At 41.9% G+C, this 15,101-nt stretch overlaps 1 protein-coding gene across 2 annotated transcripts in view; it reads right to left on the bottom strand.

The window, feature by feature from the left end:
- Positions 1-227: 227 nt before the first annotated feature.
- The window catches only part of LOC115081935 (carcinoembryonic antigen-related cell adhesion molecule 1-like), a 130,889-nt gene continuing 116,015 nt past the window's right edge, over positions 228-15,101 (bottom strand). Inside the window, exons 8-10 of one of the 2 annotated variants that reach the window (XM_029586182.1) lie at positions 13,938-13,979; positions 4,878-4,919; positions 228-1,780 (exon numbers count right to left, since the gene is read on the bottom strand). In XM_029586182.1, the coding sequence (XP_029442042.1) occupies positions 1,733-1,780; positions 4,878-4,919; positions 13,938-13,979 (132 nt within the window). In that variant the 3' untranslated portion in view covers positions 228-1,732. Of the gene's footprint in view, positions 1,781-1,802; positions 2,085-4,877; positions 4,920-13,937; positions 13,980-15,101 lie in introns of those variants that run through there. The other variant, XM_029586183.1, reaches the window with a different exon arrangement.

Here is a 15,101-nt window from a genome sequence, read left to right on the forward strand (position 1 = left end):
GTTTTTTTAATAGTGTTTTATTTTAGGTGAATGAATTTGGGTAAAGGAGGCGTCTATAAGATATGCTGATACGAGGTGTCCCCTGACGAAAGCTGGAGACAGCCGAAACATGGTCCATGTTGGGGCAGTGTTTTGGAACGCTAAAGGGAGCTAAGTATTTTTAACCATTAAGTTTGTCAGTTTGTTAGTCTAATTGAAATAAAATAAAAAAAAACTATTGATGGTAGAGAGAATTTGGGTTTAGGATATAAATAAATGGTGGTGAAGGGTTGGGGTACAACATCAAGTGAGTACGTTACAGTGCTATTAAACAGCTGATGCTGTTTGCGGCCCATTGCATGGCGAGAGACAGTGGATTAAAATTGTTGCACTAAGAGTATGATGATGTTGTCCCTATTAGTTAAATAATTGGATATAAGTGGTTTGTAGTAACTGGATTAGTGTCCTCTCTTTTTTTGGAATTTGAATTCAATTTTAAGAAGGGCCATTTCTGAAATAAAGTATTATTTTTCCCTCAAATCCCTTTGAAAGTTACCCTCTGTTTAAAGCAGTTTACACATTAGGGGCCAATGCAAGACAGTGTGCTCAGCGGAGTGCACTGTTTAATCCGCAGTTGGACGCACATTTTGTAGGCACGTCCACACCCCCGTGTGCTATAAGGGGATTAGTGCCTCCACAATGCGCATCCAATGCACTGAAAACTAATAGCACTCATCACATGCAAATGCATGTCACTGAGGCTATTAGTTATTCACCCCACATGCAAAAAAAAATGCATCCAATCTGCACATTTTTAGCTCAGAAATGAATGCCAGCCTGGAGCAGGTGTTAATTTTTGAGCACCCCTAAAAGTTGTACAAAAAAGCAGGAAATACTGCTTTTCTGTACTTCCTCCGACTTAATATTGTGGCGATATTAAGTTGGAGGAACAAAAAGTTTAAAGATTTAAAAAACAAATTAAACAACAAAAAAAAGTGCCAGTGGTCAGGTTAGAGAAATGGATGCTCAGTTAACCAACGTCTGTTTTCTGAACCCGTGGCTCTGCGCCGGATAGGAAAACAGATGCCGATAAATTCAGCATCTGTTTTCTTAACCGGCGGACAGGAGCAGACAATCGACTTCTCCCGGATGCCCGCTGTCAAGAAGGCGCTAGAGGTGCGCAATTGACCCTAGCACTTCCTTGTCAGCGCGACTCCTAATTAAAATATTGCATGGCACCCCCAGGAGAGGTGCCTAGGGAAGCATTAGAAAAGAGGTCACTGAACACTCAGTGTCCACTTTCAGCACTTTTTTTTTTTTTTACATCGGCCGTAAAAGTGTGGGAGGGATGCAGAAGAGTTTATGCTTCCCCCTAGCTGGTTTACCCTATCATCAGTTACAAGCTGCAGTATTGCCAATAAGAGATATTCCACTTATTCAATGGATCCCATTACAGTCTTCAGTGTTACCAGTAAGAGAGATTTCACAAATTTAATGCATCCCATCAGTTACAATCTTTGGTGTTACTAGCAGGCGATATTCCACTTATTAAATAGATCCCATTAGTTGTAGACTGCAATGTCACCAACAAGAGATATTCCAATGGGTATTGAATGGGTCTCATCAGTTACAGACTGCAGTGTTCTTGGCAGGCAAAATTCCAGTTCTTTTTACACTGATGTGCTGTTTTGATTGATTGATTGATTGATTGATTGATTGTTTCCACTGGGGAAAGTCAATATCCACTTGGCTTTTACTTCTTCAGATGACAATAAACAGACTGATCTTTGAACTGTAAGTCCTGAAAATCAAATGGAGAAACATTGAAATATCTCTTTACAAGTCCTCAGTACCATTGTGCCACACTAGATTTGCCAATAAGCACAGCAAGACCTCTGCTTAGAGTGGCAAAAATCTGGAGTCAGTAGGACATCTAGAGAGTTGCTGCCTTCCAGCTGTGCTGAATCGCTTTCAGCAGAGAACAGCCCCCTGCTTCCTACTCCAGCTGCTTCTCACCCTTCCCACTCAGAGTGCAGGCAGCAGAAGAAGAGAGGATGATACTGGAGCAGAACAGCCAAGAAAAACAGCTTTTAGTAGATTGGTACCTGGTTAGAAAACAGGAAACAGAGAGTAGAGCTAAATTGTCAGTTTTTAAAATGGAGAAAGTAAACAGTAGCATGCTCCAGGGATCTGTAATTAGACAGGTGCTCTTTAATTTATTTATAAATGATCTGGAAAAGGGAGCAATGAGCGAGAAGGTGGCCAATGTAACCTCAATATTTAAAAAGGGCTCCAGGGGCGATCCAGGAAACTAGACCAGTGAGCCTGACTTCAGTCCCGGGAAAAAGAGTGGAAACTATTTTAGAGATCAAAATCACAGAGCATATAGAAAGACATGGATTAATGGAACACAGCATGGATTTACCCATGGGAAGTAGATGAAGTGTATTTGGATTTTCAGAAGGTGTCTGACAAAATCCCTCATGAGAGGCTTCTAAAAAAACTAAAAAGTCATGGGATAGGAGATGATGTCCTTTCGTGGATTACAAACTGGTTAAAAGACAGGAAACAGAGAGTAGGATTAAATGGTCAATTTTCAGTGGAAAAGAGTAAACAGTGGAGTGCTTCAGGGATCTGTATTTAGACCAGTGCTTTCAATATATTTATAAATGATCTGGAAAGGAATATAACAAGTGAGGTTATCAAATTTGCAGATGATACAAAATTATTCAGAGTAGTTAAATCACAAGTGGATTGTGATACATTGCAGGAGGACCTTGCGAGACTGGAAGATTGGGCATCCAAATGGCAGATGAAATTTAATGTGGATAAGTGCAAGGTGTTGCATATAGGGAAAAATAACCCTTGCTGTAGTTACACGATGTTAGGAGCTCTCACCAAGGAAAAAGATCTAGGCATCATAGTGGATAATACATTGAAATCATCGGCTCAGTGTGCTGCAGCAGTCAAAAAAGCAAACAGGAATTATTAGGAAGGGAATGGTGAATAAAACAGAAAATGTCATAATGCCTCTGTATCATTCCATGGTGAGACTGCACCTTGAGTACTATGTACAGTTCTGGTCACCATATCTCAAAAAACATGTAATTGCACTGGAGAAGGAGCAGAGAAGGGCGACCAAAATGATAAAGGGGATGGAACAGCTCCCCTATGAGGAAAGGCTAAAGAGGTTAGGGCTGTTCAGCTTGGAGAAGAGACAGCTGAGGGAGGATATGATAGAGGTCTTTAAAATCATGAGAGGTCTTGAACAACTAGATGTAAATCGGTTATTTATACTTTCGGATAATAGAAGGACTAGGGGCATTCCATGAAGTTAGCAAGTAGCACATTTAAAACTCATCAGAGAAAGTTCTTTTTCACTCAATGCACAATTAAGCTCTGGAATTTGTTGTGAGAGGATGTGTTTAATGCAGTTAGTGTAGCTGGGTTCAAAAAAGGTTTGGATAAGTTCTTGGAGGAGAAGTCCATTACCTGCTATTAAGCAAGTTGACCTAGTCAATGGCCTCTGCTATTACTGGCATCAGTAGCATGGGATCTTCTTGGTGTTTGGGTTCTTGCCAGGTTCTTGTGGGCTGGTTTGGCCTCTGTTGGAAACAGGATGCTGGGCTTGATGGGCCCTTGGTCTGACCCAGCATGGCAATTTCTTATGTTTTTATGTTCTTATGAGATGATCCAATTTGCAGATGACAAAAGTATTTAAAGTAATTAAAACAGCAGATTTTGAGGAACTGCAGAGGAACCTGTGAGACTGGGGGACTGGGAAACTAAATGGTAGATGAAATTTAATATGGACAAGTGTAAACTGATACACATGGGGGAACATTTTCAACGATAGGTACACAATGCTGGGTCTGTATTAGGAGTCACCATCCAGGAAAAGGACCTCGGAGTCCTTATGGACAATACGTTGACGTTGTCAGCTCAGTGTGCAGCGGTGATCAAGAAAGCGAACGGAAGGTTAGGAATGGTTTGGAAAGGAATGGAGAAGAAAATGGAAAATATCATATTGCCTCTATGTAGAACTATGGTGCGACTGAAGCTTTAGTATTATGTGCAGTTCTGGTTGCCCCATCTCAAAAAAGATACAGTGAAAGTAGAAAAGGTGCAGAGGTGAGCAACAAACATGATAAAAGGGATAGAAGGGCTCCCCTATGATAATGTCAAAAAATGCATACACTTTAAATATCTTTAAATGTGGACATCGTATATAAGTGCATTTAAAATAGTAAGCATGAGCAATTGTCAAAAACCATACGAACTAACATCGATCATTCTCACCAATAATGCAGCACTCACATGTAACCTTTTCAGATACATATGCAACTAAAAAATGATTCAAAAATGTTACATGAAATATTATTATAACAAATTACACCAAAGTTTAAAAAAACAAATAGTGTCTTAAATTGTGTTTGACATATGGAATAGTATATTCTTCATTAATGCTGCACTCAAAAGTGAAATCCTGCCACTTCTCCAAAAGATTATCACTGAAGCTATCTTCCGCTGACTATGTTGAACCGTTGACACATTGGTCGCTTTTGGGAGAATTGCTCTGCTGCAAGTCAGATACAAAGTAACAATTTGAATATATGTAAGGACAGCTGCATCGAAGACCCATTGATCACATACAAAAATGCTCTGATAACATAAGCTTTTCGTTATTCCCCCTGATGAAGCCTCATCTGAGAGGTCTTTGTCGGGAAAGATATTTTAAAGGCTTGACCTTGGTGAAGTTCACCGTGGTCAGCGGAAGATAGCTTCAGTGAGAATCTTTCGAAGAAGCGGCATCTATCCCATGGTGTACATGAGAGGATACAGTAGACTGTATATGGGGAAATATATCTTTCTTCTATTTACAGCACAAATTCTCTTACCATATAAGCAGAGTCTGGTGTTGTGGCATTCAAGGTGTCAGCCTGTAAAGGAGAGATATGGAATTTTAATCACGGGAATTAACAGAAGAGGCAGAAAGACCTTAACTGAGTGATAGAGTATCTGAAAAAGGTGGTGTATGTGTGATGCGATAATTGATTGTTATATGTATCTAGTTATTATGCCTTTTTGTTTCCTTATTTCTGTTTTTTTATTCTACTACATTTCTTCCTTTTTCTGTGCAAAGATTCACACTGATGGTTTAGCAACCCTGCGAAGTACATTGTTTTGTTTTAGACTACATAGCATGCTAAAGACCTTCTCACAGAGTCAGCTGTCACTTGTTTCTATGATTATCCCCGATTACACTCAGACATACCATTGATCTAAGATGGGTATTAGCCCCGCTTCCCCAGAAGCACCCAAAGATGAAGCAGTACAACTAGCTCTCAACTACATTAACAGCATATACCCTTTGACCAAAACTCGTTTAGATGCCTTCCCATCCACAGCTGGATCACCTTTTGGACAGGTGACTGCCACAGTTGAATTAGAAATGTCCATACAGTGATTGCTTTCACTGCTACATGTTGTTGTCATAAAAGTAAATAGCGCCATCAATAACCTGCAGGACAGCAATGAGGTATTGGAGTTTTGCTATGCTTTTGCCTACCATGCATGTACCTCTGCCTTCGATGATTTGGATCTTCATTGCTGCAGCCATGCCTAGGATGCCCGGACTGAAAATTATGGACAACTCTCCATCTGCAGTACAAGATGAAGTAACTACTATCTGTCAGCGCTTAATGATGGACATGCATGAGTTACCCCATGAATCAGATGGGTAGGGAAAAACAGTGGGCTTAGCCAAAGACGGGTAAGATTTCTTTACCTAAGGCTAGTTTAGGATGTAAGGGACAACCTAAGACAGGCACCCACGGCCCTGCCCCTATGTGAAGGGTTCCTAGGTGTAACCCTTCAAGAGGGGGATGTATGTAGTATTATGCACTGACTTTTTGAGGCACCTCATTTCTACTGTATTCCTGAATACTAGTTTTTAGACAAAGAAAGCAGAGGACCCTGCTCATTGCTGGAATGCAATGAGCCAACACCCCAGACCCATTAGCTGATTGGTCTAATACATACTCAAATCAAATGTACCGCACTTATCTAAAAGCAACACTCTGAATATGCTCTGATTGGTCAGTATGGTGGGTTTATAATGCCATGCACACTGCTCTAAAAGTTGAGTAACTGGGTGTAATAAGATTGTAAGGACCTGTGTTACTCCCCCGGGACAAATTATTTCCTCATGCTTTGTTCCGGTCCATAAGAACATAAGAATATGCCATACTAGGTCAGACCAAGGGTCCATCAAGCCCAGCATCCTGTTTCCAACAGTGGCCAATCCAGGCAACAAGAACCTGGCAAGTACCCCAAAACTAAGTCTATTCCATGTTACCGTTACTAATGGCAGTGGCTATTCTCTAGGTGAACTTAATAGCAGGTAATGGAATTCTCCTCCAAGAACTTATCCAATCCTTTTTTAAACACAGCTACACTAACTGCACTAACCACATCCTCTGGCAACAAATTCCAGAGTTTAATTGTGCGTTGAGTAAAAAAGAACTTTCTCTGATTAGTTTTAAATGTGCCCCATGCTAACTTCATGGAGTGCTCCCTAGTCTTTCTATTATCCGAAAGAGTAAATAACCTATTCACATCTATCTGTTCTAGACCTCTTATGATTTTAAACACCTCTATCATATCCCCCCCTCAGCCGTCTCTTCTCCAAGCTGAAAAGTCCTAACCTATTTAGTCTTTCCTCATAGGGGAGCTGTTCCATTCCCCTTATCATTTTGGTAGCCCTTCTCTGTACCTTCTCCGTCGCAATTATATTTTTTTGAGATGTGGCGACCAGAATTGTTCACAGTATTCAAGTTGCGGTCTCACCATGGAGCGATACAGAGGCATTATGACATTTTCCATTTTGTTCACCATTCACTTTCTAATAATTCCCAACATTCTGTTTGCTTTTTTGACTGCACAGCACACTGAACCGACAATTTCAATGTGTTATCCACTATGACGCCTAAAAGTCCCTGTCCCTTTGTCTTTGGCTTTCTCTAATAAAGTCTGGTTTCAGGTTACATCTGCTGTAGTTTCTCTTGAATCAACAGTGGGGCCTGAGATTCCCGCCAGGAATGCCTCTCCGCTTGCAAACCAGCAGCTATCTTGGAGAGCAGGCTAGCATCTCTCTCTCCCCTCCTCCCCTCTGCTTTGTCAAACCAGCTACTGGCAGGTCATCACAGACCACGACCACAGACCACGATCCCCGGGGCCTCTTTCCTGTCTGGGAACTGCTAATCATTCCCCTCCCAAATGATGTTTTGGTCCTTGGATTTCTTTTTTTTTTTCAATATTTTAATTGAGTCTAATCTAATCCAGTATTGTAATTACATTCAGTTTTGTAGGCCACTCAACTTCAAATTGTTTCCAACAAATTGTCTAAACTTGCCAGTACATACAATGCAAGGCCTATCATGTTTTGGAAGGGATTTTACTTTGCTTTCTTCCTGTTTTCCCTCCAAGATCATACAATACTCTTGGGAAAAAAAAATCTTTCACATGCATTCATTAGTGTCCATCCCCATTCTTGACTGGAATGAAGCCTGGGATATGGTGCTCACAGATGTTGAACCTGGTTGCAGTCATGGGATACAGCATTTTTATACTTTCCCCACATAATCGTGTACTTTCCATCTTGACTCTAATTTTTGACAAATCCATTATTTTTTTACATACTTCCTACTAATTTTTATTTTCCCCTCAAGTTATTTGCTCTCCAGTCCAACAGAGCAGAATACATTTTCTTGGCTAGTAAAACAGATAAATGAACAAATCTTTTCATCTTTTCCATGAATCCCATCATCTCGGAGTCTTTCCCATTCCCCTTCCAATAAAATGAACTGGGCTGACCTTTCTGTAGTTTGTCTACTACTACTTATTACTACTACTCTACAGATACATGTAAAAGACAGTCCCCGCTCCATGGAGCTTACAGCTCAAACAAACATGACAAGCACGAGCCTGTAGGAAGTGAATTATTGTAGAGAAGTGTTCAGAACTTAAAATTACTTTTTCCAAACTTCTTTCAGCCTATGGCAAGTGTACCAGTATAGATTTTACATTTATTTCATAAATCATCATCCCATATCTTCATTTGACAACTTTTTTGCTCCTTCCCAACCAGCTAACGAATAAACCCTGCCCCATTCTGGCCTCCTCTCTGAAGAAAGCTAGCAAAGGCCTGGAATTAAATTTATAAAGTCCAAGTATTTTAGGAGTAAATTTGTAACGGCTCATAAATGAGCTGGGAAATATGTGCAGAAGGCTCACCAATTTTATGCACACAAGTCCATTTTGAAAATTAGCCCACCAAATATCCTGCCACACGCTTACAACTGCTATTTAGTGCACAGAAATATTTCAGGAAAGTATATACATATATGGTTGAATTTTCAAACATATGCCTGTAAGGAGGATTCTACTCCCTGTGGTAATCTTTGTCCAGCTTGCCAGTTTTCCATCTTTTTCTCAGATGGAAACTCCAGTGGAAGGGAAGTAAAAACTGGAGCACAAGATGACAGCTGGTCACAGAATACCAAAGCCAGCAGAATCCTCACCTAACCCCACCTTGACTGGAGCTGAAGAACTGGTATGCAGCTCTGGAAGTGCAAGTGGAGGAACTGAAACTTGTAAGCCTCGAAACTTCAGACTCAGCAACCACTGAGTGAGGGAAGCAAAGCCTAGTAGTGATTGGTAGAGGTATGAATCGTGTGATCGATCGTCTTAACGATCGATTTTGGCTGGGGGGGAGGGAAATCGGATCGTCGTGGTTTGTTTTGTTTTGAAATCGTTAAAAATCGTAAATCGGGGGAGGGCAGGAAAACCGGCACACCAAAAAAACCCTAAAACCCACCCCGAATCTTTAAAAAAAATCCCCCACACTCCTGAACCCCCCCCCCCCCCAAAATGTTTTAAATTACCTGGGGTCCAGTGGGGGGGGGGATCCCAGCACGATCCCGGCATGATGTCCCGCTCTCTGGCCACGGCTGCTATTAAGAGAAATGGCGCCGGTGACCCTTTGCCCTTATCATATGACAGGGCAAAGGTAGCGCCGGCGCAATTTTGTTCCTGGCTCCTGACGTCACGCGTGCAGGAGATCGCTCACGGACGCCCGCTGGACCCCCAGGGACTTTTGGCCAGCTTGGGGGGGCCTTCTGACCCCCACAAGACGCCAAAAGTCCAACGGGGGTCCTGCACGTGGACCGTATTGCCAATCTTCAAAATGGCGCCGGCGCTACCTTTGCCCTCACTATGTCCTACGGGCGACCGTCGCCCGTAGGACATAGTGAGGGCAAAGGTAGCGCCGGCGCCATTTTGAAGATTGGCAATACGGCAAAGGTGGCACCGGCAAAGGTGGCCCCGGCGCCATTTTGAAGATTGGCAATACGGCCCGCGTGCAGGAGGTCGTTCCCGGACCCCCGCTGGACTTTTGGCAAGTCTTGTGGGGGTCAGGAGGCCCCCCCCAAGTTGGCCAAAAGTCCCTGGGGGTCCAGAGGGGGTCCGGGAGCGATCTCCTGCATGCGTGACTTCAGGAGCCAGGAACAAAATGGCGCCGGCGCTACCTTTGCCCTGTCACATGATAAGGGCAAAGGGCCACCGGCGCCATTTCTCTTAACAGCAGCCGTGGCCAGAGAGCGGGACATAGCGCCGTGATCCCCCCACTGGACCCCAGGTAATTTAAAACATTTTGGGGGGGTTCGGGAGGTTGGGGGTTTGTTTTAATGGTTCGGGGTGGGTTTTAGGGTTTTTTTGGTGTGCCGGTTTTCCCGCCCCCTATTTAACGATACAATACAAATGCCCCTGATGATAAATCGTGGGCATTTGTATTGTATCGTGTGCTCTAACGATTTTGGACGATTTTAAAATTATCTGACGATAATTTTAATCGTTCAAAAACGATTCACATCCCTAGTGGTTGGTGACTCAGAGGTGACGACTGCCGACTAGAAATGCTATCCTGCAAGGTGTGCTTTCTGCCAGCTGCCAAGATGCAAGACAGCACAGAGAGAATGCCAAGGATCATTGGGGCCGATATTCAAAAGCCATTTAGACGGATAACTGAAAAGTTATCCGTCTAAATGGCCAAATCTCAATTTTAAAACTCTTACCTGGCTATATTCTAGCTAGATAAGTTATCTGGCTAAAATACATTCGGTTAAGTCAGGGGCATTCCGGGTTGGGGCAATAGCATTTCTGGGAGGAGCGGAGTTAGCCAATTAACCCAACTTGCTAACTCTGGCCACAATTTAAGACAGGTCTAAAGTTAACAAAGTATACCTTTCTGGCTAACTAATCAGGTCAGTCATCAAAATGCATTAGGACCCTATCGCGTACGATAAATATCGCAATGCGCGTTAGTATGCAAATTTTACATTTACTATGTAAATAGGAAGAGTTAATGGAAATGAGGTTCTGCTAACATGGAATGCAATAGAGTAACTAAAGCATGTTAGCCTTGTGTTTGCATGGGGGAGAGAGAGAGAGAGTCATTGTGACATGCTATATATTTACCACTGTAAGAGAGGACACTTTCAACTCGGGGCGGGTTTGGGGGGTGGGGTGGATTTGGCGGAGTGGTTTTACATATACAGTCAGAGGAATTAACTGCAAATTTGATATGACTGATGGATTTCTATCATTTGAATCGATGAAAGGTACCAACAAGAGGAGATGATTTGTACAATGCAGAAGAGGTGAAATGTCTTCCAGAATAGCCTGGTAAAGCTACAGAGGAGAACTTAAACTGGAATAGTGGAGGTTGGGTGAAAAAAGTCCTTGGGTAAGTAAAACATGGGGAAAAAAAACATCTGGAAATTATGGGAAATAAAGTCCTGGATCTAGAGGCAGACATGGAAGAGACTGGCTTGGATTTGGTACATAGAAAGCCCATGACTGGGAAATAGTTATACTAGACTACAGTCTATTCAAGGACAGGGTAAGAAGAATGGCACTATATATATAAGAAAATAATAATAAAGCAACAGAACTGCAGGCTTGCAAGGTAAGGAGGAGGCACTGTGGGTCACTCTGGAAAGAGGGAATGGAACATCTATTTATATTGGGGTAATATAGAGACTTCCATCACAGGCAGAAGAAATGGATAGAGATTTAATGCAGGATTTTTACAAAATTTCTATGAAAGAGGAGGTTCTGTTAGAAACATAGAAACGTGATAGCTGAATTGATCATATGGCCTATCTAGTCTGCCCAGTCACACCAACTATTCAGCTTTACAATCCCTACCACTCCCCCCAGAGATCCCATGTTTATACTGTCCTTGTCTCTTCCACCTTTATGGGAAGCTGTTCCATGAATTCACCACCCTCTCTGTAAAGAAATATTTCCTTAGATTACTTTCGAGTCTACTCCCTTTCACCCTGATGACACGTAGATTTATTTATTTACTTACTTACTTAAAACACTTTTATTCCGCCTATAGTGGTGATGCCATACTATGCGGATTACAATAAACACATAAAACATTATTATAGAACAAACGAACAATAAGCAATCAGCAATAAAAATTACATAAAAGCTCTCTGAATAAAATTCCCTTAACAGTTTTACAAAACAGTTTTAAATCAGAAAGCTCCCTTAACTCCACAGGTAAATCATTCCTCAAAACAACACCCCCAAAAGAATGAGCCTTGCGACATGTAAAGGAACATCCTTAGCCGAAGGCAAATCTAAAGGCTTCTTGTTCTAGAGCCTCCTTTCCTTTGAAAGAGGCTCACCTCCTGTTCATGGAAACCTTAGAAATATTTAAATGTTATCATGTCTCTCCTATCTCTCCTTTCCTCTAGGGTATAGATGTTTAGATCTTCGAATCCAACCTCATGTGCTTTAGAACAAAGGCCACTGATCATTTTAGTAACCACCCCCTGGACCGACTGCATCTGGTTTATATCCTGTTGAAGGTGCGGTCACCAGAATTGTAGAAAACATTCCAAATGAGGTCTTACCCAGGCCTTATACTGGGGCAATATCCCCTTCTTTTTTCTGCTGTCAATTTCTCTCCCTATGCAGCCAAGGTGATTTCAATGTGCCGGATGCTGACCGGGACATCCGAACTGCGGTGTCTTCTAGAAGCAGGGAGATCTTGGATTCTCTGCAGGGAGAGCTGTTCTGTCAACCGGTAACAGAAACCACAGGGGCCTAGTGCTTACCAGTGGAGAAGTATTTCTGGTCATAGTGGATGATCATCTGGGATCCAGTGATCACCGTATGATGTGGGTCAGAATTAGAATGCAAGCAGTGATGGGTCATTCAAAGGTGAGGGTTCTACACGTCAGGAAAGCTAAAGGGGGGGAGGGTCATTCACTAAGATGTAGATTTTAAAAGGCCGGCAGGCGCATCAGTGAGGAGATGTGCGCACAAATTGGGCTTGCGTGCAACGACCAGATTTTAAAAGGCGCCCACTTGCCATGCGTATCTCCCACAGCATGCAGATCTCACTGAATTTAAATAAGAGGCGTGGTGTGGGCATAGTCTGGGTGGAGCATAGCCGAGAGATGTGCGCAGAAATACGAATGCACCCCGGTCGGCGTGCCCAGGACCAGTGCCACGCAAGCTTACTTCTGCTATGGAGGAGGTGTAAGTTTAAAAAAAAACAAAAACCCAGCCATTTTGGAGGGATTTAAAGGGTCTGGGGTAACTAGGGGGGGCTTTGGAGGACTTAACATTAGATTGGGTGAACTGGTGGATGAACTGGTGAAACTATTTATGGCGTGGACGCGCGCCCATTTTAAAATACCCTGAGTTACATGGTAGAAACCCGATTTACATGGATGGATGCGTGCACCCTTAAAATTGGGTGCACATGTCCATGAACCCTGGCTATTTTATAATGTGCGTGCACATTATAAAATGGCCTTGTATCTGGGCATGCGCTGACACATACACGTGAATGTGTGTCCACTCACCGCTTTGAAATTTACCATCCCTTGGTATACCACACAATGGACAATACGCTGAAGTCCTCAGCTCAGTGTGCAGCGGTGATCAAAGAAGCGAAAGGAAGGTTTGGAAAGGAATGGAGAAGAAAATGGAAAATATCATATTGCCTCTATGTAGAACTATGGTGTGACTGCAGCTTTAGTATTATGTGCAGTTCTGGTTGCCCCATCGCAAAAAAGATACATTGAAAGTAAAAAAGGTGCAGAGGAGAGCAACAAACATGATAAAAGGGATAGAAGGGGTCCCCTATGATGATGTCAAAAAATGCATTCACTTTAAATATCTTTAAATGTGGACATCATATATAAGTGTATTTAAAATAGTAAGCATGAGCAATTGTCAAAAACCATATGAACTAACATCGATCATTCTCACCAATAATGCAGCTCTCACATGTAAACTTTTCATATACATATGCAACTAAATAATGATTCAAAAACATTACATGAAATATTATTGTAATAACAAATTACACCAAAGTTTAAAAAAACAGTGTCTTAAATTGTGTTTGACATATGGAATAGTATATTCTTCATTAATGCTGCACTCAAAAGTGAAAGCCTGCCGCTTCTCCAAAAGATTATCACTGAAGCTATCTTCCGTTGATTATGTAGAACCGTTGACACATTGGTCGCATTTGGGAGAATTACTCTGCTGCGAGTCAGATACAAAGTAACAATTTCAATATCATATGTAAGGACAGCTGCATTGAAGACCCATTGATCACTTACAAAAACGCTCTGATAACATAAGCTTTTCTTATTCCCCCTGATGAATCCTCATCTGAGACGTCTTTGTCGGGAATGATATTTTAAAGGCTTGACCTTGGTGACAAGATCACCGTGGTCAGCAGAAGATAGCTTCAGTGAGAATCTTTCGAAGAAGTGGCATCTATCCCATGGCGTACATGAGAGGATACAGTAGACTGTATATGGGGGAAGATATCTTTCTTCTATTTACAGCACAAATTCTCTTACCAAATAAGCAGAGTCTGGTGTTGTGGCATTCAAGATGTCAGCCTGTAAAGGAGAGATATGGAATATTAATCACGGGAATTAGCAGAAGAGGCAGAAAGACCTTATCTGAGTGATAGAGTATCTGAGAAAGGTGGGGCCTGGGCTTCCCGCCAGAAACGCCTCTCCACTTGCAAACCAGCAGCTATCTTGGAGAGCAGGCTAGCATCTCTCTCTCCCCTCCTCCCCTCTGCTTTGTCAAACCAGCTACCGGCAGGTCATCACAGACCACGACCATGACCACAGACCACGATCCCCAGGGCATCTTTCCTGTCTGGGAACTGCTAATCATTCCCCTCCCAAATGATGTTTTGGTCCTTGGATTTCTTTTTTTTTTTTTCAATATTTTAATTGAGTCTAATCTATTCCAGTATTGTAATTACATTCAGTTTTGTAGGCCACTCAACTTCAAATTGTTTCCAACAAATTGTCTAACCTTGCCAGTACATACAATGCAAGGCCCATCATGTACTGGAAGGGATTTTCCTTTGCTTTCTTCCTGTTTTCCCCTCCAAGATCATACAATACTCTTGAGAAAAAAAAACTTTCACATGCATTCATTGGTGTCCATCCCCATTCTTGACTGGAATGAAGCCTAGGATATGTCGCTCACAGATCTTGAACCTGGTTGCAGTCATGGGACACAGCATAATTGTGTACTTTCCATCTTGACTCTATTTTTTGACGAATCCATTATTTTTTTACATACTTCCTACTAATTTTATATTTTTCCCCCAAGTTACTTGCTCTCCAGTCCAACAGAGCAGAATACATTTTCTTGGCTAGTAAAACAGATACATGAACAAATCTTTTCATCTTTTCCATGAATCCCATCATCTCGGAGTCTTTCCCCTTCCAATAAAATGAACTGGGCTGACCTTTCTGTAGTTTGTCTACTACTATTTACTACTCTACTCTATAGATACATTTTACTGGTTGATATTTTACTGATTGATATTTTACTGGTTCATGCTTCCCTTCTTACTAATTCTTTGTTCCTTTGCAATCCCTTTCCCATTACCTGTTTATTGTAATTTCCACCTGCTGTTATACTGTAAACCGATATGATGTCGCTACTAATATCGGTATAAAAAAAAGTTTATAAATAAAGAAATACATGTAATTGAC

Source organism: Rhinatrema bivittatum, unplaced genomic scaffold (assembly GCF_901001135.1).
Source record: "Rhinatrema bivittatum unplaced genomic scaffold, aRhiBiv1.1, whole genome shotgun sequence".
NCBI classification, from domain to species: domain Eukaryota; kingdom Metazoa; phylum Chordata; class Amphibia; order Gymnophiona; family Rhinatrematidae; genus Rhinatrema; species Rhinatrema bivittatum.